At 39.0% G+C, this 26,563-nt stretch overlaps 2 protein-coding genes and 1 long non-coding RNA gene across 10 annotated transcripts; all 3 read left to right on the top strand.

Moving 5' to 3' along the window:
• Positions 1–1,327: 1,327 nt before the first annotated feature.
• Positions 1,328–20,758, top strand: LOC135259984 (uncharacterized). 8 transcript variants are annotated; one of them, XM_064345001.1, is made up of 10 exons: positions 1,328–1,433; positions 2,312–2,368; positions 4,635–4,709; positions 5,499–5,588; positions 10,329–12,950; positions 13,821–13,955; positions 16,864–18,788; positions 19,035–19,099; positions 19,218–19,363; positions 19,768–20,758. In XM_064345001.1, the coding sequence occupies exons 2-10, from the start codon at positions 2,338–2,340 to the stop codon at positions 19,893–19,895; spliced, it is 5,217 nt and encodes a 1,738-aa protein (XP_064201071.1). In that variant the 5' UTR covers positions 1,328–1,433; positions 2,312–2,337; the 3' UTR covers positions 19,896–20,758. The 8 variants fall into 8 exon arrangements, with proteins under 8 accessions (XP_064201071.1, XP_064201070.1, XP_064201074.1 ...); XM_064345000.1 differs by having other exon boundaries at positions 5,499–5,639; XM_064345004.1 differs by lacking the exon at positions 10,329–12,950 and having other exon boundaries at positions 1,332–1,433.
• LOC135258542 (serine-rich adhesin for platelets-like) lies at positions 5,648–8,359 on the top strand. The gene has a single exon (XM_064342008.1). The coding sequence runs from the start codon at positions 5,672–5,674 to the stop codon at positions 8,357–8,359; it is 2,688 nt and encodes an 895-aa protein (XP_064198078.1). The 5' UTR covers positions 5,648–5,671.
• Positions 20,759–23,476: 2,718 nt separating the features above from the next.
• On the top strand, positions 23,477–26,559 carry LOC135259987 (uncharacterized). Its single transcript, XR_010331444.1, has 3 exons — positions 23,477–23,591; positions 25,002–25,063; positions 25,416–26,559. It is a non-coding gene; the product is annotated as an uncharacterized LOC135259987 (long non-coding RNA).
• The last annotated feature ends 4 nt before the right edge of the window (positions 26,560–26,563 follow it).

Genomic DNA, 26,563 nt, shown 5'->3' with positions numbered 1-26,563 from the left:
CAAACTCAAAGTGCTAGAGTACAGAACCAAAATAATAAAAAAGGTGTCACTGTCCAATGAATTATGGTTCTCACTGTATATAAAACTGGTTTATTTACTTGATTTATCCACTGCATTCCGTCTGACTAACATTTTTTAAAACATTTTGAACAAAACACGCATACACGTTGATGTAATTGTGAAAAGACATAAGAGGGAAAACTTGTTTTGCGCCTTTGGGCTAATATATGAGTATAAGAATGGTACTGGTTTTAGCTAAGCTGTAGCCTCTGACGATGCGTGCAGACACACTCCCCACCAGAAAAAAGAATTAATTTTAAATAAATAAACACTCTGGTTTCGTACCCAGGGTAAGATGCAAGTGGCCACCTATTTATCCACAGAATTCTGTCTTAACATTTTTTCTGTTTTTTATTAACAAAATACATGTTAGTGTAATTGTCACTGTTGTAAAATGAGCACTGAATGCCAATCATTATTCACATTTCAGCGTGTTTACCTGTATTTTTCACATTTCCCTGAGTGTGCTTCCTCTATCCTTGCCACTGTTTTGCTCAGCTTGAAAATAAATGACATTTCGGTATAGCACACATTTATTTAAATATTATGTGCTAGTAGTTTGTTAAGATTAATTGGTGTACAAGAAAATCGAAACAACAACGTGTCTAGTTGAGAAAACCATTAAAAACTGTTGTCTCATTTACAGCAAATTGGAAAGCCAGCAGTTTAGCTAATTACAAAAATAATTTTATGCTAATGCAATAGCTTGTAAGACATCTTTACATGATCATATCATTTGTTACAGTTCCCTGCAGAAACATTTGTGAATCAAAACAATTTTAATTACATTATGTATTCCATGAAATCAAAAGTAATTCTATGCACATAATATCAGTGTGACAAAATAGAGATTTTGCTGGAAAATTGTTACTTTGTGGCCATACTGATCATATATTACCGCAACACTGCATGGAAGCTCAAATTCCTCACATATCTGCATAGGCAGCACCACAAACCTGAACCAGGCTTAATCCTCGAGGCAAATTTTGAGAATACATTTGGATGAATGTGAAAAAAGGTGTTTAACAGTCTTCGTATTTGGGCTCCACAACATAATTATATGAAATATTTGCAGTTGTGACTGAAGTATGACTATTTCAAGAGTATTCTCCTCATTTTCAGATGACCAATCCTGCCCCCAGCACTAATGCATGAGAATCACAGGATGCTCACCATCTGTCACTAGGTGTGGTGACAGGAACTAAGAGGGAAAACTTGTTTCATGTCTTCGGGCTATCTAGTATATAAGTATAAGAAAGATGCTGCTTCCAGGTATACTCCAGCCTCCGATGATGTCTGTGCACAGAAACCTTCTCCATGAGAAAAAGGAATTAATTTTTAACAAATAAATCTTCTGGTTTCCTTCCCTGAGGGTAAGATTCAAGATGTTGAAATGGTTTTATTGAACACGGATACTTATTAATTATAATTGATTCTAAAATTATTATCTTGATGCTGTGAAAACATTAATACTTTTCTAAACAGTGGGTGTGGTTGGGATTACCTGCTGGTAATATGTCTGTAACATTAAGTAATCACCATTTATTGCTGTAGAGGTGCATTACAATTGTTCTGTACATGTTATGTATAATTATTGCATTTTGTCACTTATCCATCAAAACACCAAGATGATAGGCAAAACATAAAAATATATAATAAACAGTATATACGTTGATTCTCATATTAACTTGAATTGTGTTTGTTTCAATACATGTTTGTATTTTTTCATCAGAAGTATTTATTCATTTAAAAAGATCATGTTATAATAAGCAATTCAAGCTGATTCTCTGTCAGGGCAGTGCAATACATGAGAAGTTGTGAAACGCAGGAATTTACAGCACATTCACAGACACTCATAATGTAACATTGGGGGAAAAAAGTGTTGCATTGTGAATTCTGCATGATTTACCCCATAAAAGTATACTAATAGTCTCCCTTTATAAAGAGTAACAAAGGGGAACTTACTATACTTTTATACTATACTATACTTAGTCCATTACTGTACACAAGTATAGCAATAGTTCCCTTTTATAAAGAGTAATAAAAGGGGAATTTACTTTTGTAGTGCTAAACTATGCTGAAATTCTTGAGTTTGTCTTTTGACATCATTAATACAATAAATATCAATCAGAATTTGAAGGAAATTTTCTGCATCTGTATTGTTCAGATATGTTTAACAACATATTAGCCCATTACAACTGTACATTAAACCCTTCAGTGTTACATTGTGACAATAATCTTTTTTTTTCAGGATCCATATCGTAAGAAAATATTAAAATGGCTGTGACAGCAGTGTTCTGTGTAATTGGTAAGTGTGAAATTGGTAAACTTCATACATTTATATATTCATTTAAATGACACTTTCACAGAATGCAAGATACATAGTCTGAAAATAGTTACACATGCTTAATATTGTGATAGTATCTCTAAATAATATCTCATATGACATTAAAGAAACTATTGAAAAGAAAACATTTAATTTTACTTGAGTTTGGTGGCAATAAAATATGATTAAAATAATGCACGTGGAGCAATAAATTTTGACAGAAACAGATCTACTTCTGGCAAACTCTGTAGTATAATAATATAGATTCATAAAACTAAGGTTCAATCGATCTCAGTGACAGTGTTAGGTCATCCAGTGAAATAGTGAAATAAATGAAAACCAATGGAAACACTTTATGTAAATGCATTTTGCCCATAAGTGTGTGGTTTTTGTCATCCACTACATGGATAGGCTACACTGGATTCTACCACTTAAATTGGACTAATATAGCAATCTGGTAATGTAAATATTTGGCAAGCACATTCTTAATTTAGAGGAAAATTTGATCTCACTTCGCTCAATCCATACGTTGTGATACTATTTGTTCTTATGAGATTTACTTATTTGGCCGATTGCAGTGTGCCTTAAAGTTGGACACAAGCTTTTCTTGAGACTCTCCATGTTTCTTGTATGTAGATCAAGACCAAATTGCCTTAGTCCTGACTGCAGTGTGCTGGCTAACTTGTTAATACAGACCCATGTTAATGCTGCATATGGGAGAGAGTGGAAAAATAGGAAGATTTCCCATTGCTCCAACATGGACATGTTCATGCATTGTAAACCTGCTGGGAAACTGAAGAGGGCGGTGGTGCGAAAACCAAACAAAATTTATTTATTTATTTAAAAATAAAATACAAACATATAAAATTACATCATGATTTTGTTAACTTGAACAGTTGGCAAGTTCATAGTTGTGGAAGCAATTTTTCTTTCACACACTTCCATGTTTTTTTACAGCCAGTGAGATATCTGTCAGAAATTTCCCACATTTCCTACTTGACATTACAACTCGTAAGTTGACTTGAAGGACTTTTCCGAGTCGGAAAGGGGTAATTTCTGTAACTCTCATATGAAGTGAATGCGGCATAATCCTGATTGCAAAAGACACCACGGCTGTGTTCGAAACGGTATACTAGCATACTAAATACTACAGCCTATGTTAGTATGTACTATGTATACTAAGACAATACTATACACGTACTAAGACAGTTAGTAAAACAGGTACATGTTTTGGTTACTTAACATAGACTTGTGGCCATCAGTAGCCTATTTAAAAAACACAACTGGAAACATTAGATAATGTTATGTTATATTATCTAATTACCATTAGATAATGTAACATAACATAATGACGAGAACAGGCCTTTCAGTCCAACAATGCTTGCTATTTTCCTGACTAAATTAAATATCTGTGAAATTATGCATTAATAATTAAGAGAAAATATTGATATTGTAGCCAAGTGAAACAGTTGCATGCTTTTACTTTACTAGCCTTTCGATTGCTAACTAGCTCCGCTAGCCACCTTTACAATATGAACCACTGGATAATGTTCCAGTTAATGTCATTGCTCTCAGTTTCAGTCAAAATATTCAAATTTTGATCATTACTGTCTTCATTTATATATTTTTATTAATGTACCAAAAGGGTTTCACAAGCAAACTCCCACATACCCATTCTTTTGGGCTGCCACATTGGTGTGATTTGTATATTCATGTATTGATTTGACAAGTGTTGGTGTATATACATGACACCATAGGCGTATGCGAGGGCTTGGAAGTATCATCAGTAAAGTGTTAAAAGCAGTCATGCGTATGTCTCATTTGTGAGTAGTGATCAAATTATGACCCTGACTAATTAAGTATTAAGACGAGCACACAACTGGCGTAGTTTGACTTTTTGGTTTGTGAGTGCAAGAGTAGCCAAAGGCAGAGGGAAAATGTGATTTACCATAGCGTCAACAATGAACTTCAGGATTTCTGAAATTCAGGACTACCAGCAGACTTTCTGGGGTTCAGCTGATAGGGAACTCCAATTGCATGCTGCGATAAAAATCCTATGTTAGCATGGTACTTTGGAAACCCATGTAAACATGCAACTGCGTAATAAAAACAGAAGGCACGCTGCAATCGACCCATTATGCCCAATCAGAAATTAGCATAAAATTTAAAACTTGTGCTTCAGTGAAACGCTAATAATACACTCTTAATGTGGTCAGAGATTACATGCATTGCTTATTTTTCATTGTAGCTCTGGGTGTGAGTGCGGTGACGTCAACCACTTCATCGACAACTCCTTTCTCATCAATGTCTCCATCAACCACAGGTACCTTATCAGTACCAACACATTTCACCAAATGCCTACTTAAACATCACACATGCTGTTACAGCCTACAACCCACTGTGGTCAGGACCTCAGAAACCCTCCCCATCTTCCAACATAGACTGAAGACACTTCTTCAGATTACAGCATGCCTCCCCTGACCTGATTAGGATATCCTTTTGCTTCCTTTATTTCTGTAAATCCATTTGGATAATGTTACAGGTTTGCTGAATAAAGAGATATAAAAATCCATCAAGTGCAGTGGTAACCAGCCCTGTTCCTGGAGACCAACCATCCTGTAGGTTTGCATTTCAACTGTAATTTGACACACCTGCCTCAACTAATTAAGAGGTCAATAAGATCTCTAGCTGTTGAATGAGGTGTGCTATATTTTAGTGGGAATGATCTCCAGGAACAGGAATGGGTATCACTTGTCTAGTAGTACCATCATTTGTTAAGATACAAATTGTTCTCTGATAGGTTAGCATTACACTGATTGATTATAATCATCAAGGGTCTCTATGCCTCCTTGGTGACACTGCATTGCTGTATTACTGAGAGTAACACTGAAATTATCCACTATTTTAAGATGGTCTAGATAACAGTGTCACCAAGGAGGCAAGTGATTGTAGTGCATCCTGCAGTACCTGTATGTTCACAAGAATTTTCAAATTAAAGTCTACTCAACTGAAATACCTTCATTAGTCAAAAGTATACCTACATGACATGCAAGTATGATCTTCCTACCAAGATCTACTGAAGTGACTGAAGCAAACTCTATTGTACCCACAGATTCCACAAGTTCTACTCAAATTCCTACATCACCCACGAGTGTGTTCTCAACACCTGCAAGCTCTACTGAAATGTCAACATCAGCTACAAGTACGTCCTCGCTACCTACAAGCTCTAGTTCAATTTCTACATCCGCCACAAGTATGTCATTACTACCTACAAACTCTACTGAAATGTCCACATCAACCACAAGTATGTCCTCACTGCTGACAAGATCTAGTGCAATGTCTACACCCATCACAAGTTTGTCCTCACTACCTATGAGCTCTACTGACATGTCTTCATCAGGCACAAGTATATCTACAGTACCTATAAGCTCTGCTGAAATGTCAATGTCAACCTCCATTAACCCCTCAAGTTCCACAAGGTCAACTGAAATGTATACTTCAGCTATAAGTATGTCCTCGCAACCTACGAGGTCTACTGACATGTCTACATCAGGCACAAGTATGGCTTCAGTACTAACTAGCTCAAATGCAATGTCCACATCGACGACAAGTATGTTTTCACTGCCTACAAGTTCTACAGAAATGACTTCATCAGGCACAAGTATATCTCCACTACCTCTAAGCTCTACTGAAATGTCAACGGCAACCACCATTGACCCCTCTAGTTCCAAAAGTTCCACTGAAATGTCTACATCAGGTACAAGTATGTCCTCACTACCTACAAGCTATACAGAAATGTCAATGACAACCACAGTTATGCCTTTAAGTTCCACAAGATCAACTGGGATGTCTACTTCGGGCATAAGCACATCCTCACTACCTACAAGCAATATTGGAATATCGACATCAGCCACAATTATCCCCTCAAGTTCTACACGTTCAACTGAAATGTCTACATCAGCCACAAGTATGTCCTCACTACCTATGAGCTCTACTGAAATGTCTACATCAGCCACAAATATCCCCTCAAGTTCCACAAGTTCAACCGAAATGTCTACATCAGCCACAAGTATGTCGTCACTACCCACAAGTTCTACTGAAATGTCCACATCAGGCACAAGTATGTCCTCACTACCTATGAGCTCTACTGAAATGTCCACAAGAGGAACAAGTATGTCCTCACTACCTACAAGCGCTACTGAAATGTCTACATCAGCCACAATTATCCCCTCAAGTTCCACAAGTTCAACTGAAATGTCTACATCAGCCACAAGTATGTCCTCAGTACCCAAAAGCTCTACTGAAATGTCTACATCAGCCACAATGATCCCCTCAAGTTCCACAAGTTCAACTGAAATGTCTACATCAGCCACAAGTATGTCCTCACTACCTATGAGCTCTACTGAAATGTCCACATCAGGCACAAGTATGTCCTCACTACCTATGAGCTCTACTGAAATGTCTACATTAGCCACAATTATCCCATCAAGTTCCACAAGTTCAACTGAAATGTCTACATCAGCTACAAGTATGTCCTCAATACCTATGAGCTCTACTGAAATGTCTACATCAGCCAAAATTATCCCCTCAAGTTCCACAGGCTCAAACGAAATGTCTACATCAGCCACAAGTATGTCCTCACTACCTATTAGCTCTACTGAAATGTCCACATCAGGCACAAGTATGTCCTCACTACTTACAAGCTCTACAGAAATGTCTACATTAGCCACAATTATCCCATCAAGTTCCACAAGTTCAACCGAAATGTCTACATCAGCCACAAGTATGTCCTCACTACCTATGAGATCTACTGAAATGTCCACATCAGGCACAAGTATGTCCTCACTAGCTACAAGCTCTACTGAAATGTCTACATTAGCCACAATTATCCCATCAAGTTCCACAAGTTCAACTGAAAGGTCTACATCAGCTACAAGTATGCCCACAATACCTATGAGCTCTACAGAAATGTCTACATCAGCCACAATTATCCCCTCAAGTTCCACAGGTTCAAACGAAATGTCTACATCAGCCACAAGTATGTCCTCACTACCTATGAGCTCTACTGAAATGTCCACATCAGGCACAAGTATGTCCTCACTACCTGCAAGCTCTACCGAAATGTCTACATTAGCCACAATTATCCCCTCAAGTTCCACAGGTTCAACCGAAATGTCTACATCAGCCACAAGTATGTCCTCACTACCTATGAGCTCTACTGAAATGTCTACATCAGCCACAATTATCCCCTCAAGTTCCACAGGTTCAACCGAAATGTCTACATCAGCCACAAGTATGTCCTCACTACCTATGAGCTCTACTGAAATGTCCATATCAGCCACAAGTATGTCCTCACTACCTATGAGCTCTACTGAAATGTCCACATCAGGCACAAGTATGTCTTCACTACTTACAAGCTCTACAGAAATGTCTACATTAGCCACAATTATCCCATCAAGTTCCACAAGTTCAATTGAAATGACTACATCAGCTACAAGCATGTCCTCACTACCTATGAGCTCTACTGAAATGTCTACATCAGCCACAATTATCCCCTCAGGTTCCACAGGTTCAACCGAAATGTCTACATCAGCCACAAGTATGTCCTCACTACCTATGAGCTCTATTGAAAGGTCCACATCAGGCACAAGTATATCATCACTACCAGCAAGCTCTACCGAAATGTCTACATTAGCCACAATTATCCCCTCAAGTTCCACAAGTTCAACTGAAATGTCCACATCAGCCACAAGTATGTTGTCACTACGTACAAGCTCTACAGAAATGTCTACATTAGCCACAAGTATCCCATCAAGTTCCACAAGTTCAATCGAAATGTCTACATCAGCCACAAGTATGTCCTCACTACCTATGAGCTCTACTGAAATGTTTACATCAGCCACAATTATCCCCTCAAGTTCCACAGTTCAACCGAAATGTCTACATCAGCCACAAGTATGTCCTCACTACTAGACTCTACTGAATGTCACATCAGCCACAATTATCCCCTCAAGTTCCACAGGTTCAACCGAAATGTCTACATCAGCCACAAGTATGTCCTCACTACCTATGAGCTCTACTGAAATGTCCACATCAGGCACAATTATCCCATCAAGTTCCACAAGTTCAATCGAAATGTCTACATCAGCTTCAAGTATGTCCGCACTACCTATGAGCTCTACTGAAATGTCTACATCAGCCACAATTATCCCCTCAAGTTCCACAGGTTCAACCAAAATGTCCACATCAGCCACAAGTATGTTGTCACTACCTACAAGCTCTACTGAAATGTCTACATCAGCCACAACTATCCCTTCAAGTTCCACAAGTTCAACCGAAATGTCCACATCAGCCACAAGTATGTCCTCACTACCTATGAGCTCTACTGAAATGTCCACATCAGGCACAAGCATGTCCTCACTACCTACAAGCTCTACTGAAATGTCTACATTAGCCACAATGATCCCATCAAGTTCCACAAGTTCAATAGAAATGTCTGCATCAGCCACAAGTATGTCCTCACTACCTATGACCTCTACTGAAATGTCTACATCAGCCACAATTATTCCCTCAAATTCCACAGGTTCAACCGAAATGTCTACATCAGCCACAAGTATGTCCTCACTACCTATGATCTCTACTAAAATGTCCACATCAGGCACAATTATGTCCTCACTACCTACAAGCTCTACCGAAATGTCTACATTAGCCACAATTATCCCCTCAAGTTCCAAAAGTTCAACTGAAATGTCTACATCAGCCACAAGTATGTTGTCATTACCTACAAGCTCTCCTGAAATGTCAACATCAGCCAAATTTAGCACTTTGAGTTTTACTAGTTCAACTGATATGTCTACCTCAACCTCAAGTATCTCCTCCGTAACTGCAAGCTCTAATGAAATGTCTACATCACCCACAATTGTGCCCTCAAGTTCTACAATTTCTACGGGAATGTCTACGTCAGCCATAATTATTCCCTCAATTTCCACAAGTTCAACTGAAATGTCTACATCTACCTCAAGTATGTCAACACTACCTAGAAGTTCTACTGAAATGTCTACATCAGGTACAAGTATGTCCTCACTATCAACAAGTTCTACTGAAATGTCAGTGTCAGCCACAATTATGCCCTCAAGTTCTACAGATTCAATTGAAATGTCTACATCTGCCATAATTATCCACTCAAGTTCCACAGTTTCAACTGAAATTTCAGCATCTGCCACATGTATGTCTTCATCACCAACAAGCTCCCCTGAAATGTTGACATCTGGCACAGATTTCAGTCACGATTATGTTCTCAAGTTCTAAAATGCATTCATTACCCATAAATATTTCCTCTGTATCTCCAGGTTTAACTGAAATGCCTTCATCGACCACGTATCAATACCTACACATATGACCAAATGCCTACATCAACAAAATATGTTGTCAAAACATACGCACCTACCAGGCTTCTCCATTCTGCTTCCACCCTGGCTTGCCTGACCTCATTTAGATATCCTGTTTTTCTCTGGATTTCCATTTTGATAGCCTTGTGGGCATAGCTATGGAAAAATAGATAATCTGTAAAGTAGCACTTTCCTTTGTTGCTATACAGATTGTTTCTTCTCACATCAACATTACTGTTATTGATTATAAAAGATCCTTTGTGCCTTATTTTCTCATTTTTGTATTCCTGAGAATAATGCTGAAGTTCTTTACTATTGCAAGTCCCTCTGCATTAAACTGTCTGCCACGTGATTGTAATTTAACATTAACTCCACAGTACCCATAAATTCACTAGTATTTTAAGTTAAATTCTGCAGAATTGAAATAACCAATTTAGTTAAAGGTATGTTCCCAGGACCTACGAGTTCAACTGAAATTCAAAAATTGCATGCAAGTATTTTCTTTGTGTAAAGTTCTACTGAAGTGACTAAATCAGCTTCTATTGTGCCCTCAGGTTCTACAAATTCTACTCAAATTTCTACATCACCCACAAGTTTGTTCTCAGTACCAGCAAGCTCTACAGAAATGTCAACCACAATTATCCCCTTGAGTTCCTCAGCTTCAAGTGAAATGTCAACATCTGCTACAAGTATGTCCTCACTACCTACAAGCTCTACTGAAATGTCTACATCAGCCATAATTATCCCCTCAAGTACCACAAAGTCAACTGACATGTCCACATCAGCCACAAGTATGTCCTCACCACCTATTAGCTCTACTGAAATGTCCACATCAGGAACAAGTATATCCTCACCACCTATTAGCTCTACAGTAATGTCCACAATAGGTACAAGTACGTCCTCACTACCCACAAGCTCTACTGAAATGTCTACATCAGCCACAATTATTCCCTCAAGTACCACAAGGTCAACTGAAATGTCTACATCAGCCACAAGTATGTCCTCACCACCTATTAGCTCTACTGAAATGTCCACATCAGGAACAAGTATGCCCGCAATACCTACAAGCTCTACTGAAATGTCCACATCAGGTACAAGTATGTCCTCACCATCTATTAGCTCTACTGAAATGTTCACATCAGGAACAAGTATGTCCTCACTACCTACAAGCTCTATTGGAATGTCTACATCACCCACAATTATCCCCTCAAGTTTTAAAAGTTCAACTGAAATGTCTACATCAGCCACAAGTATGCTGTCACTATCTACAAGCTCTCCTGAAATGTCCACATCAGGCACAAGTATATCCTCACTATCTACAAGCTCTACTGAAATGTCTACATCAGCCACAATTATCACCTCAGGTTCTACAAGTTCAACTGAAATGTCTACATCAGCCACAATTATCCCCTCAAGTTCCACAAGTTCAACTGAAATGTCTACATCAGCCACAAGTATGCTGTCACTATCTACAAGCTCTCCTGAAATGTCCACATCAGGCACAAGTATATCCTCACTACCTACAAGCTCTACTGAAATGTCTACATCAGCCACAATTATCACCTCAGGTTCTACAAGTTCAACTGAAATGTCTACATCAGCCACAAGTATGCTGTCACTATCTACAAGCTCTCCTGAAATGTCCACATCAGCCACAAATATGCCCTCACTACCTATGAGCTCTACTGAAATGTCTACATCAGCCACAATGATCCCCTCAAGTTCCACAAGTTCAACAGATATGTCTATATCAGCCACAAGTATGTTGTCACTACCTACAAGCTCTACTAAAATGTCCACATCAGGCACAAGTATGTCCTCACTACCTATGAGCTCTACTGAAATGTCCACATCAGGAACAAGTATGTCCTCATTACCTACAAGCTCTACTGAAATGTCTGCATCAGCCACAAGCTTGTCCTCACTACCTATGAGCACTATTGACATGTCTACATCAGCCACAATGAACCCCTCAAGTTTTAAAAGTTCAACTGAAATGTCTACATCAGCCACAAGTATATCCTCACTACCTACAAGCTCTACTGAAATGTCTACATCAGCCACAATTGTCCCCTCAAGTTCCACAAGTTCAACTGAAATGTCTACATCAGCCACAAGTATGTCCTCACCACCTATTAGCTCTACTGAAATGTCCACATCAGGCACAAGTATATCCTCACTACCTACAAGCTCTACTGAAATGTCTACATCAGCCACAATTGTCCCCTCAAGTTCCACAAGTTCAACTGAAATGTCTACATCAGCCACAAGTATGTCCTCACCACCTATTAGCTCTACTGAAATGTCCACATCAGGCACAAGTATGTCCTCACTACCTATGAGCTCTACTGAAATGTCCACATCAGGAACAAGTATGTCCTCATTACCTACAAGCTCTACTGAAATGTCCACATCAGCCACAAGCTTGTCCTCACTACCTATGAGCACTATTGACATGTCTACATCAGGTACAAGTTTATTTTCACTACCTGCAAGCTCTACTGAAATGTCAACACCAATCACAATTACCCCTTCAACTTCCACAAGCTCAACTGAAATGATGTCATCAGGCACAAGTATGTCCTCAGTACCTACAAGCTCTACTGAAATGTCAGTGTCTACTTCCATTATACCCTCAAGTGCCACAAGTTCAACTGACATATCTACATCAGCCACAAGTATGTCTTCACTGCCAACAAGCTCAACTGAAATGTCTACATCAGGCACAATTATGTCCTCGCTACCTATAATTTCTACTGACCAGTCCACGTCAACCACAATAATCCGCTCAAGTTCCACAAGTTCAACTGAAATGTCTACTTCAGGCAGGAGCATGTCAAGTACGATTGGAATGTCTACATCAGCCACATTTATTACTTCAGGTTCCACAAGTTCAAATGAAATGTCAACATCAGGATCAAGTATGTCATCAGTAACTATTAGCTCCACTGAAATGTCTACATCACCCACAAGTTTGTCCTCACAACCAATGAGCTCTACTGACATGTCTACATCAGGCACAAGGATATCCTCACCACCTATAAGCTCTACTGAAATGTCCACATCAACCACAATTATTCCCTCAAGTTCCACAAGTTCAACTGAAATGTCTACATCCACCTCAAGTATGTCTCCACTACCTAGAAGTTCTACTGAAATGTCTACATCAGGTACAAGTATGTCCTCACTATCAACAAGTTCTACTGAAATGTCAGTGTCAGCCACAATTATGCCCTCAAGTTCTACAGATTCAATTGAAATGTCTACATCAGCCATAATTATCCACTCAAGTTCCACAGTTTCAACTGAAATTTCAGCATCTGCCACATGTATGTCTTCATCACCAACAAGCTCCACTGAAATGTTGACATCTGGCACAAATTTCAGTCACGATTATGTTCTCAAGTTCTAAAATCGATACATTACCCACAAAAATTTCCCCAGTATCTCCAAGTTTAACTGAAATGCCTTCATCGACCACGTATCAATACCTACACATATGACCAAATGCCTACATCAACAAAATATGTTGTCAAAACCTACGCAACTACCAGGCCTCTCCATTCTGCTTCCACCCTGGCTTGCCTGACCTCATTTAGATATCCTGTTTTTCTCTGGATTTCCATTTTGATAGCCTTGTGGGCATAGCTATGGAAAAATAGTTAATCTGTAAAGTGGCACTTTCCTTTGTTGCTATACAGATTGTTGCTTGTTACATCAACATTACTGTTATTGATTATAAAATATCCTTTGTGCCTTCTTTTCTCATTTTTTTATTCCTGAGAATAATGCTGAAGTTCTTTACTATTGTAAGTCCCTCTGCATTAGACTGTCTGCCATGTGATTGTAATGTAACATTAACTCCACAGTACCCATAAATTCACTAGTATTTTAAATTAAATTCTGCAGAATTGAAATAACTGATTTAGTCAAAGGTATGTTCCCAGGACCTACGAGTTCAACTGAAATTCAAAAATTGCATGCAAGTATTTTCTTTGTGTAAAGTTCTACTGAAGTGACTAAATCAGCTTCTATTGTGTCCTCAGGTTCTACAAATTCTACTCAAATTTCTACATCACCCACAAGTGTGTTCTCAGTACCAGCAAGCTCTACAGAAATGTCAACCACAATTATCCCCTCAAGTTCCTCAGCTTCAAGTGAAATGTCAACATCTGCTACAAGTATGTTCTCACTACCTACAAGCTCTACTGAAATGTCTACATCAGCCACAAGTATGTCCTCACTATCTACAAGTTCAACTGAAATGTCAACATCAGCCTCAAGTATTTCTTCACAACCTACAAGCTCTACTGAAATGTCTACATCAGGCACAAGTATGTCCTCACTACCTACAAGCACTACTGGAATATCTACATCAGGCACAAGTATGTCCTCGCTACCTATGAGCTCTACTGAAATGTCTACATCAGCCACAAGTATGTCCTCACTACCTATGAGCTCTACTGAAATGTCTACATCAGCCACAAGTATGTCCTCACTACCTATGAGCTCTACTGAAATGTCTACATCAGGCACAAGTATGTCCCCGCTACCTACAAGCTCTACTGAAATGTCTACATCAGGCACAAGTATGTCCTCACTACCTACAAGCTCTACTGGAATATCTACATCAGGCACAAGTATGTCCTCACTACCTATGAGCTCTACTGGAATATCTACATCAGGCACAAGTATGTCCCCGCTACCTACAAGCTCTACTGAAATGTCTACATCAGGCACAAGTATGTCCTCACTACCTACAAGCTCTACTGAAATGTCTACATCACCCACAAGTATGTCCTCACTACCTATGAGCTCTACTGAAATGTCTACATCAGGCACAAGTATGTCCTCACTACCTATGAGCTCTACTGGAATATCTACATCAGGCACAAGTATGTCCTCGCTACCTATGAGCTCTACTGAAATGTCTACATCAGGCACAAGCATGTCCCCGCTACCTACAAGCACTACTGGAATATCTACATCAGGCACAAGTATGTCCTCACTACCTATGAGCTCTACTGTAATGTCTACATCAGCCACAAGTATGTCCTCACTACCTATGAGCTCTACTGAAATGTCTACATTAGGCACAAGTATGTCCTCACTACCTACAAGCTCTACTGAAATGTCTACATCACCCTCAAGTATGTCCTCACTACCTATGAGCTCTACTGAAATGTCTACATCAGGCACAAGTATGTCCTCGCTACCTACAAGCTCTACTGAAATGTCTACATCAGGCACAAGTATGTCCTCACTACCTATGAGCTCTACTGAAATGTCTACATCAGGCACAAGTATGTCCTCACTACCTATGAGCTCTACTGAAATGTCTACATCAGGCACAAGTATGTCCCCGCTACCTACAAGCTCTACTGAAATGTCTACATCGGGCACAAGTATGTCCTCACTACCTATGAGCTCTACTGAAATGTCTACATCAGGCACAAGTATGTCCTCACTACCTATGAGCTCTACTGAAACATTACCATCAACCACAATTACACCCTCAAGTTCAACTGAAATATCTACATCAGGCACAAGTATGTCCTCACGACCGACAAGCTCAACTGAAATGTCTACGTCAGCCACAAGTATTTCCTCACTAACTATGAGCTCTACTGAAATATCCCTGTCAACTACAGTAATCCCCTCAAGTTCCACAAGTCCTACTGAAATATCAACAACATCCATAAGCATGTCTTCACTACCTATCAGCTCTACTGAAATGCCTACATCTACTGCAATTATTCCCTCAAGTTCCACAAGCTCAACTGTAATGTCTACAACAGCTACAGTTATGTCCACAATTTCCACAAGTTCAATTGAAATGCCAACTTCAAGAACAAGTATATTTTCAGAATCTACAAGTTCTACTGAGATGTCAACATCAGCTTCAGTTATATCATCAACATCTATGAGTCCAACTGAAATTCCTACATCAGACACAAGTATGTCTTCAAGTGCTACAGGTTCATCTGAAATACCTACATCGATCACAACTACTTCCAAAGTACCTACAATTTCCCCTGAAATGTCTACATCAGGAACATTTATGTCCTCAGGGTCTACAAGGTCAACTAAAATGGCAACATCAATGACAAGTATGTCCTCAGCTTCTGCAGTTTCTCCTGAATTGCCTTCATCTGTTTTTATTATGTCCTCGGTTTCTACAAGTTCAACCATATTATCTATATCACCCAAAATTATTATACAATACAAGTTCTACAATTTCAACAGAACTACCTCCATCAGCAACAATTATGTTCTCAGGTTCTACAAATTCAACTGAAATACTAACTGGAGAAACAAGTATACCCTCCATACCTACAAGTTCTACTGAAATGACTACGATTATTTTCTCAAGGGCCCCAGTTCTAAAATCCATTCATTACCCACAAGTATTTCATCAATTTGTACAAGTTTTACTGAATTGCCTTCACCGACCATAGGAGACTTCTCAGTACCTACGCATTTTACCAAATGTCAATGTCAACAACATATATGTTGCCAGAATCTTCATAACTACCAGTCCACTCCATTCGGCTACCACTGGGACTAGCAGCACCCCCTCTAACCCCCCCCCCCCCCCCAGGGCCTGAACTTCCAGGAGATACCTTTTCTGGATGTTCAGGGGTTAAATGAGTTTCCCACTGTAGTCAGTGCAGCAGAAACCCATCTTCCAAAACAGACTGAGCACTCCCCTGTTCAGGTTACACCATGGTTTATCTGATCTCATTTATATATCCTTCTATTTTATTTTTCTTTGGATTTCATTTTGGATAGTGTTATCAGTATAGAAAAAAATGGATAATCTGTCTTGTGGTACGTTCAGTTGTTGCCACAGAAATTGTTGTTTGTTAGGTTAGCATTACTCTAACTGATTATAAATGGTTCTCTATGCCTTCTTGGTGTTTCCCGCATTTTGTATTTTTGTGTATTTTAGGTCAAATGAAATAACTTCATTAGGCAAAAGTATGTTCCCAGGACCTACAAGGTCAACTGAAATGCCAAGAATTTCAAGCATGTTCCTTGTGCCAAGTTGTACTGAAGTGACTAAATCAGCCTCTTTTGTGCCCTCAGGTACTACAGGTTCCACTCAGATTTCCACATCACCCACAAGTATTTCCTCACTACCTACAAGCTCTACTGAAAGGTCTTCATCGGCCACAATTACACCCTCAATTTCCACAAGCTCTACTGAAATGTCTACATCAGCCACAATTATCCCCTCAAGTACCACAAGTTCAACCAAAATGACATCAGCCACAAGTATGTCCTCACTACCTATGAGCTCTACTGAAATGACCTCAGCAGGCACAAGTATGTCCTCACTACCTACAAGCTCTACTGAAATGTCTACATCAGCCACAATTATCCCCTCAAGTTCCACAAGTTCAACCAAAATGACATCAGCCACAAGTATGTCCTCACTACCTATGAGCTCTACTGAAATGTCCACATCAGGCACAAGTATGTCCTCACTACCTACAAGCTCTACTGAAATGTCTACATCAGCCACAATTATCCCTTCAAGTTCCACAAGTTCAACTGAAATGTCTACATCTGGCACAAGTATGTCCTCACTACCTACAAGCTCTACTGAAATGTCCACAGCAGGCACAAGTATGTCCTCATTACCTACAAGCTCTACTGAAATGTCTACATCAGCCACAATGATCCCCTCAAGTTCTACAAGTTCAACTGAAATGTCTACATCAGGCACAAGTATGTCCTCACTACCTACAAGCTCTACTGAAATGTCCACAGCAGGCACAAGTATGTCATCACTACCTACAAGCTCTATTGGAATGTCTACATCAGGCACAAGTATGTCCTCACTACCTATGAGCTCTACTGAAATGTCAACATCAGGCACAAGTGTGTCCTCACTACCTACAAGCTCTACTGAAATGTCTACATCAGCCACAATTATCCCCACAGTTTCCACAAGTATGTTCTCAGCATCTACACGTTCTCCAGAAATCCCTACTTCGAGCACTAGGATATTCTCAAGATCTGTTGCAGCTCCCAGATCAATGACTGGTATTTTTTCAAGTTCTACCTTTTTTCCCAGCCGAGAAACAACCAAAAAACTACAACCTACAGCTGCAGCACCAGTTCTCACAACTGAAATTGTAATTCCCACAACAAAACCCATGCCTGTCATTATGACTACAAATCCAGCACCTACAACACCAGTAGCAGAGGGGGGTCAAGCTACAGCTGCAGCACCAGTGCTCACAACTGAAATTGTAATCCCCACAACAAAACCCATGCCTGTCATTATGACTACAAATCCAGCACCTACAACACCAGTAGCAGAGGGGGGTCAAGCTACAGCTGCAGCACCAGTGCTCACAACTGAAATCGTAATCCCCACACCAAAACCCATGCCTGTCATTATGACTACAAATCCAGCACCTACAACACCAGTAGCAGAGGGGGGTCAACCTACAGCTGTGGCACCAGTGCTCACAACTGAAATCGTAATCCCCACAACAAAACCCATGCCTGTCAATATTGTTACAAATCCAGCACCTACAACACCAGCAGCAATGGGGGGTCAACCAACAACAGCAGCTGCTAAAATCACAACTTTACGTGCAATAGTGGCTACTTCCATGAAACCTGTAGTACCTGTCATAACTACAAAAGCTGCCCCAGCCCCAACAACTGGAGGAATTGTAGTTCCCCTGCCAACCACACAAGCTGTAATCCAAACAAGAAACACCCCTATAATTGCCCCATCAGTTGGCGTCTCCACTGCGAGGCCTGCAGGACCTATTACACAACCTCCACCAACTGTAGTTGTGGCACCCACTACATTAACAGTTTCTCTTACGACCATGGCAGTTGTGATTGCTCAGACAGACTCCACGGATAAACCATCTGCAAGTGAGGGATCACTGGAGATGGACTTCAGCATCGATCAGCCATTCGACAACAATCTCCTCGATAGCACGTCACAGGAATTCAAGACCCTGGCCAGCAATGTTACTGCTGAGGTGATCACTGCTTCGCTTTGTTCTTTGTTTTCAAAACTTTAATTCATACCCGATTCACCATTCATTGGTTTACATCAAAGCATGTTTAAAAATAGTATCTTACTAATGTACTTACTAATATAATCAGTTAATTGTTGTACGCTAGGCTCTGTTCCCAGTTTTTCCAGTATTAACATTTAAAATTTTTAATACTGCTTTTAGATTATGAAGAGAAATCACTATAAAATCTTTCCTTTATTTCGTAAGGTTAATCGTGCTTACAGGAAATCTTTCCCAGACACCTTCCGTCGCTGCCGAGTCAATGCATTCAGGTGAGTAATATATAATAAGCCAAAATGCCTGTGTATGTTTTCTTTGTTTTGTTTTGTATCGGTGCATCGGTTTTTTCATTTCACCATTGTCTTTCCTTATTCTTTCTGTCTCTTTCAGTTCGGGGTCAGTGAAAGTTGACATGACCCTTATATTCAGCAACAAGACTGTGGTTCCAACCACATCCCAGGCAGAAGAAAGTCTCCAGGAAGCCCTGAAGGAAGGAACAACCTTCCTGAATGTTGTTCCTGACTCTATTGTTGCAAGTAAGCATACATTTAACAGCACTACCTGCAGTCAATTTATAGGCCTACATTGTGATATAGATGTCAATGATGTATTTCTTTTGAAATCAGTATTTACAATACATCACTTTATGGACACATCTAGACCAAGGGTTTGCTTATTGTAGGACAACCCCTGTTGAAAGATGTTGTTTGCAAGGTAGCTGTCATTGCACAGGAGATGTCAACCCTTAAAAAAGATGAAAACATATGTCTAAAGTATACATTTTCTGAATTACAGGCTACTTAAAATGCACTCCCATTTAAATAATTTTTAAAAATAATTATGTTACTTTTAAGCATTTCAGTCACCGGAACTGATATAAGTTTGCTGTCACAGAAATATACTTATTTTATTTGTGTGTTTTTTTGTCAATTTCCTTTAGGCACAACAAACGCAACTACAACCACAGTGGCACCCGCAATGACCACCTCCGGGTCCTCCAAGCAGACTGTCAACATAATAGTTCTCACGTTTTTTTCACTGTTTCAGTTTTTTACAACAAGGCACTGAAATGAATCACATTTTAAGATATTTCTTCACAAGAGAACAGAAGAACTGAAACCACAGAAAGTGAATACAAGTGAGAGGGGAACAAACAGCAAAAGCAAAAAGAAAAGCAAAACATCAACTTGTAATTCTAAATTGGACTGAAACAGACCCCAATTACTAATATTGATTTTTGGAAGTTCCACTGCTTCAGCATATCCTTGGTGTAGCATTTCCCAAGGAGAGAGGGTGAGAGGGACTCTCCTGGTTGTCCTTGTGCTGTCGGCCCAAACTAACTGTGTGTGAAGCAGAGTCCTCCAATGCAATGATTGCACAGCTAAGCGGGTGGACTGAAAAATGAGAAGAAGCAACATTATAGCAAGCGTGCACTTCTGGCTTCCATGCAGATTTCTACCTAAATTCTTCTGAACTGAAAGAGCACCCTCCATTCCATGGTGTTAAAAACACCACTGGACATTCCACGCTGGAGGAAAAACCAGAGCAATGAAGGGATGAAAGCTCAACAAAAACCGTTTTTGACGCTTAATGTTATTGTTAAACAGAAAAGTGTGATTGCTATATGTAACAAAAGAAAAAAAAAATCAAAATTAATTATAAGTGAATTATTTAATAATTGTCTTTACTGTCTAATGCATCAATTTCATTACCTTCCATTTTCTCATCGTTGACACATTGCAACATTTTCCAGTTCCAGTGATGAAAATTGATCAATTGTGCATTGTGCATTTTTTTTTCTGATTTGACTTCTTGGTTTTTTGGTGAAAAAAAAAAATTACTAAATTGTACTCCTTTAAAATAATGTAACAATTTGTAAGTATTGTAATCATGAGTACAGTCAATAAATGATTAAAATTCCTGAAAAATGATTTTTTTTTTCTGATACTTTTTTGTCAGAAAATTATGGGATTTTTGGCCAAGTTCATTTTCAAGCTGGCAGGGACCACTGTGGGGAATTTCATGGGGGAATGCATTTTAAACAGTGAGCTCAAGTATAATTAAAATGAAAATGTGGTACACTAAATAGCTCATTACACATATCTATGCCTCATGTATGGTGATGACATTGTGCACATCAAGCGTTTATACATAAAATCTCTTCTTCTGCCACACTTAAGGTTACAAATTGTGCTGCTGTAACTGAAAAAAGATCCTGCCTTTCCAAATATTGCATAAACTTGCTTTCTCACTAGGCCTTACACTTACACTAAACAAAGTAGCTAGGTGGCTGCATTCTGGAAGTGCTAAGTGCCTGCCAGATCAAACTATAGAGTAGATATTGCTACCAACGAGAAGCAAGAGAAAACCAAATAGCGAACACAAAAGATTGGCGTGTGCCATACTGTAGTGTGTTACACGAACACACAAACAACAGAATGTCCAGGAAACGAGTTGCAGGAGGGAAACCCTTGGTATTTGATGGACAATTGACCCTGGTTTGTATTTTAAAATGTAACATTTAAGTCGCTGGATTTTCAGGTAAAATAATAATACTGTGGCTAAAAATTGAAATAATGTACTGTAAATAATTGAAAGTAAAAACAATTCAAAGTTTCTGATTATTAACGAGGAAGAAAAATAACTTTAGACTTTTTTAAAAATAAAGGAACAGAGATGACGGTTCCTTTGGCTAGAAGATGCTATTCAAGGAAATCCTTTCTGATAGAAAAGATATTTATGATAAGGATTTAAGATAAGGAGGGCATGCAATCCCCCAGATAATAACAATTTAGTCCTTTAGCACACACTTTTGGCCAAAGTGATTTAACCTGTGTGAATATAACATTGTTTTTATACATTTATACATGGCTTCATCGTGCCAATATTTGTGGTCTTGTTTTTTAAAAGGAGAAGATGGTGTCAGCACATGGATGTGTTCTCCATGGCTTGGCTATATGGATATTTGCGGAGGCTACCTTAATGAAGGTATTAGCACCACAATATATTTCTGACTTGCTTGAGGGTTACAAGCTGACTGAGGAATCTGGCACTGGTCTCTAATTCGTTTCTGGGCTAAAATCTAGATCTGGTGAAGCTGCTTTTTTTTTTTTTTTTTGCTATTATGTGCACAGGTGCTGGAATGGACTTCCTGGTTATTTAAGATGGATTACACGTCTTTCTGTTTTTAAAGAGCAGGCTCAAAACTTTCCTTTTTTCCATGGCTTTTGGCTACTGTGTTTGCTTTTCTATGTATAGTTTGTGTGCATATGTTAGTGCAAACTTTGTGCAAAGTGCATGGGATTTCCATGTGTATGAAATGTGCTATATAAATAAACTTGAACTGAAACTTAATAATTGTTGTATTAATAATGTAACTTGTGACCTGCTTAGTCATATTAGCTGCGGAAGGATAGTTTGTTTCTGGTCCTAGATAGCACTCAATGTGCATGAAATATTAATATACATACACTAAGTATTACCAAGCCATTAGGTAGTAAACTAGCCATTGATTGAAAGTTGAATATAGCATCACCAATATGTACAGCATATCACAAGACAGTCATTCATAGCAAATTGGGGCACTTACCAATCAGGTTTATACAGCAGAATAAACCGAATACTACACACTAATCCTTTCCAAAAACAATACCCAATATTCAAAGACTTGCAATCAGTTTATTTTACTTGTAGTAAATGACTCAATTACACAAATGAGTTTTTATGCTCTCCCAGAGTATTGGCACTCCTGAAATAATTGATTTCTATCTCTGGATTTGGCATTAAGTAACTTGATCTACCACTTTGGTGCAGACAGAAGCAAAATGTACACAAGCACTGGAAGATTAGTAAATCTGATCTGAGGTAGGTACATTCTTTTTCATGTGAACAAATCCAAAATCTAATGTGAAAATACTTGCACACATTTAATGCTCTTTTACAGGCTCTGAATCATCACCTACAAGACAAAATGATGTAGATTGCAATGCACAGTTTTAATAGGTGCAATGCACATGTCTGCACATACATACTAATGCACATGTTACTTGCACATGACCATGCATGCACGCACAATGCACATGCATGCATGACTCAGCTCCAAGACAGAAACAGCAGACATTCTTGTGGTAAATCTGTGGCGAGTTCTTTAGTTGTTTTTTAAAAGGTGAACTGAAGATTATGCTGCCAGACAGGACTGCCTTCATACCACTTCTCTTCTCTCTCGTTCATTTTGTTTAAACAAAAAATGAACTATATGTTCTTAAAGACACAGTCCCTGAAAAAATCCCCAATTTGGTATGATATTTCCAGCCTCTAAACACTGGCAGACTGTTACAGGTAGCCCCCTAAGAACATTTCATAATCTCAGCTATAGATAATTGGCTGCTATTTGTTTTGGTCTTTAAATCCAGTTACAGTTGTGAATATGTGATAGAAAAGAATGTGTCAAAGTTTTTTTTATTTATTCTTTTTTTGGTCATGCACCACTTTAATAGATGAAAAAAACAAAGATTACCAAAAGTGCATTGATTACCAATAAAAGTGCTAATGGCTGGTGATATAAAAGTAAATGAAGAAACTTCCGGTGTTCTATCTTGCAAGATGAAGCTGACACAGGGTGCAGCTTTTCAGAGAGAAACAGGCAAGAGGCGGAGATTAAGGGAGTTGTCAATATTAAAGATTGATCTTCTTTATTCCATCTTCATCTTAGCTACCACATCTAGCCTAAGATCTTTTGTGAACACAATATCTTCACCAAAAAAGGTGAGTAAAGTTTTTTACATTTTTTTATTTTCAGGCAACACCTCCTTCTCCCTGTCTCTCACTCTCTATCTCCCACTCTCTCTCTCTCTCTCTCTCTCTCACTCAGTCACTCTCTCCCACTCTCTTTCTCTCTCTCTCCCTTTACATCTTTAGATAATTCATACTTTTTCAGTTTTGTCAACATGTCAGTGCATTTGTGTGTGTGCATTTGTACATGCTTGGTAAAAATTAAGATGTGGTGAAAAATGAACAAAATGTACAAAAAGAAACAAATCCACTGTCTGTTTTAACAATTTAAAAAGTCTGATCTCCTATTGGACCCCTCCCCAATCCGTGATTTTTATGGTCTGCTCCCTCCTTGCTAACTATAATGCTAAATGTTTAGAACTATGTCAATACAGCCAGTGGTCTCTCTGGAGATACTGTACCACCTAAGCAGTTTTGAGAAATCCAAGATAGCAGAAATTCATATAATTTCATACAGAAATAATCCTTTGATACATTTTAAAGTGTTGCGTTCAAATAACATGTTTCTTTGATATTACCTACTATTGTGTGAAATGGTTCAGGAGGAAAAGTGCAAGCATGTAACATTTCAAAAGTTAGTCCAATTCAGTGGCTCATAGCAACTACATTCTTTGGAGGCATGTTTGAATGTATCCTGTTGTGTGTGTGTGTGTGTGTGTGTGCATTAGAGATCTACTTTCCTGTAGGTTTTCATTTTAAGTCAACTGTAATTTCACACCCCTGACTCTACTAATTAGCAGCTCAATGAGATTTCTAGCTGTTCAATGAGGTGTACTTTGTTAGGATTGGAGGGAATATCTACAGGACAGTAGATCTCCAGGACCAGGGTCTGGCAGCTGTGCTATATGCAATAGCAGTATTAGGCACAAATACTGTATGTTGATTGGCTTAAAGCAGCCATGTTATTAATATAAAAGAGGAGTGGCCAAAAAGCACATAGCAAAAAGCATAGTCACATAGCAAAAAGCTACACAGTCTCGGATCACTTGCTGCTTTAGGATTGATCTAAATATAGCTGCAAATTCAAAGGCAGTACTCATAAGTGTAATTCGAAAAATGTTCAGCATTTTGGGCAGTGGTATGTTTGTTATGACCTTTCAAAAGTTTCAGTAATTTGAAAAATGCACCTTCATGAGGAAATGCAGACGGCATATTGGGCGTGTGCAAAAGTGATGTATGCCTCTGCAGGCCTAACAAGCTTTGTGAGTTTGGACAAGCTAGATGGATCTTACTGCCATTTTCCCAAAGTGACAGAAATAATTTTTTTAAAAAGAGGGCTAGAGGTTGGCTGAGTATAGGGTATGAGTGGGCCTGCTCTGCCTCCCTCTCTCTCTCTCTCTCTCTCTCTCTCTTTCTCATCATTTCTCTGTGGTTTTCACGCAGAGTCCACACAAAAACTGTCACCATGGCACATGGAGCAATGATCCTTACCATATTCGTGTTTGGTGAGTCAGCATATTTTACAACATATTTTACAAGCTAGTGATCTCAGTTCACTGAGTGGAATACAGTATCCTGGTAAATCAATTTTAAAAATAAAATAAATAAAAATGTGTCATTGCAGTCATCCTGTTTTAAAGTTCATTTAAAACAAGATGACTGAAATGTTAACAGTACTTGTTCAAAGGATTAACTTTTTGAAAAACTGTTATTAATGTGACCAAGAAATGTGTTTGAACTGACTGAATATTTAACTTCTTTTCATTTTTGCTATTGTCATCATGGTACAGTGCAGTATGGCCTCGTCTATACAAACAGACATTAACACAGTTCCTATAACTGTTGCTTTTTTAACAGCTGCTACACCTGTACCATGCACCACTGATTCAAACTCAAAAACAGAATCTAAAGCAGCCCTTCCAGGCCAATCGGCCATAAAAAACACCATCACAACTGAAAAATCTGCTGTAACTATGAGGACAACAGAGTCTACCACATCAGTATCCAACACTACCATTCCTGGAACTGAGAATAATGTTAATGTCAAAGCAAAAACAAGTTCAACTGTCCGTACTACTAAAGAAGCAATGGAGAGCACAGTAACTGCCACGCCAACAGCTGAAACTGTGGTTTCAACCCTTAGCAGTATTACACCACCTATGTCGTCCAGCACTGTAACCGCATCTATCCACCTCACCAACACAGTGACACACACTGATTCAGGGTCCACAACTAAAGACAAAACTCCATCCTCCACAACTTCTGTTTCCTCTACTGCTCCCTCTTCAACAGCCACATCTCAAGCCCCTGTTAATGATACATCAACGACATTAGCCCACACAACCACTACTAAAACTTCATCTCTTAATAATGAACCCAAATCAACACACCAAGCAGTCATAACGTCAGTCTTCATTGCCACCAGTAACAGTTTAGAACATACAGCTATAGGCATACCCTCAACTGCCAGGACAACACACACTGATTCAGGGCCTACAACTAAAAACAAAATAACATCCTCCACAAATTCTGTTTTCTCTACTCCTGCCTCAGCTATATCTACAGCTACAAATGTTACTTCAGCCCCTATAGCCACTAATATTAATACTGCCTTTGTGACCACAACCAACCTTGTAGGCCCTGCAACTGCCAAACCTACAACAAGTACTGCCACTACTCTTGCATATTCAGCAACAACTACAGATTTCACAAATCACACAGCCGCAAAACTTCCTTCCACTCCCACAACCACTGGTATCACAACAACCCCCACAACCTCAAAAGTTACTTTAAGTCCTCTGACAAATTACACAACTTCAGTCCATGGGACCAGAACCACATTGGTAACCCATACAACTCCCAAAGCCATGACAAAGCCTCCTGCTACTACAGTTGCACCACCTGGCTCAACTACTGCATCCTTACATACAAACCCCACTTCCACAACTACACCTCCAGCTAACATTTTGGATAGATCAACCACATCACCCGACACAACTGCTACA

Source organism: Anguilla rostrata, chromosome 7 (genome assembly GCF_018555375.3).
Source record: "Anguilla rostrata isolate EN2019 chromosome 7, ASM1855537v3, whole genome shotgun sequence".
Taxonomy (NCBI): Eukaryota; Metazoa; Chordata; class Actinopteri; order Anguilliformes; family Anguillidae; genus Anguilla; species Anguilla rostrata.
This window is presented reverse-complemented; position numbering and strand designations above follow the sequence as displayed.

Excerpts from the sequence above, each read along its gene's own strand:
- LOC135259984 (XM_064344998.1), top strand. The coding sequence starts at position 8,420 with ATGTCTACATCAGCCACAAGTATGTCCTCACTACCTATGAGCTCTACT. Across the intron at positions 9,453-10,328 it reads TACTGAAATGTCTACATCAG|GTTCTACAAATTCTACTCAA; the intron begins GTACAAGTATGT and ends TTGTGCCCTCAG. Across the intron at positions 13,956-16,863 it reads AATGTCAACATCTGCTACAA|GTACTACAGGTTCCACTCAG; the intron begins GTATGTTCTCAC and ends TTGTGCCCTCAG.
- LOC135258542 (XM_064342008.1), top strand. The coding sequence starts at position 5,672 with ATGTCCACATCAACCACAAGTATGTCCTCACTGCTGACAAGATCTAGT.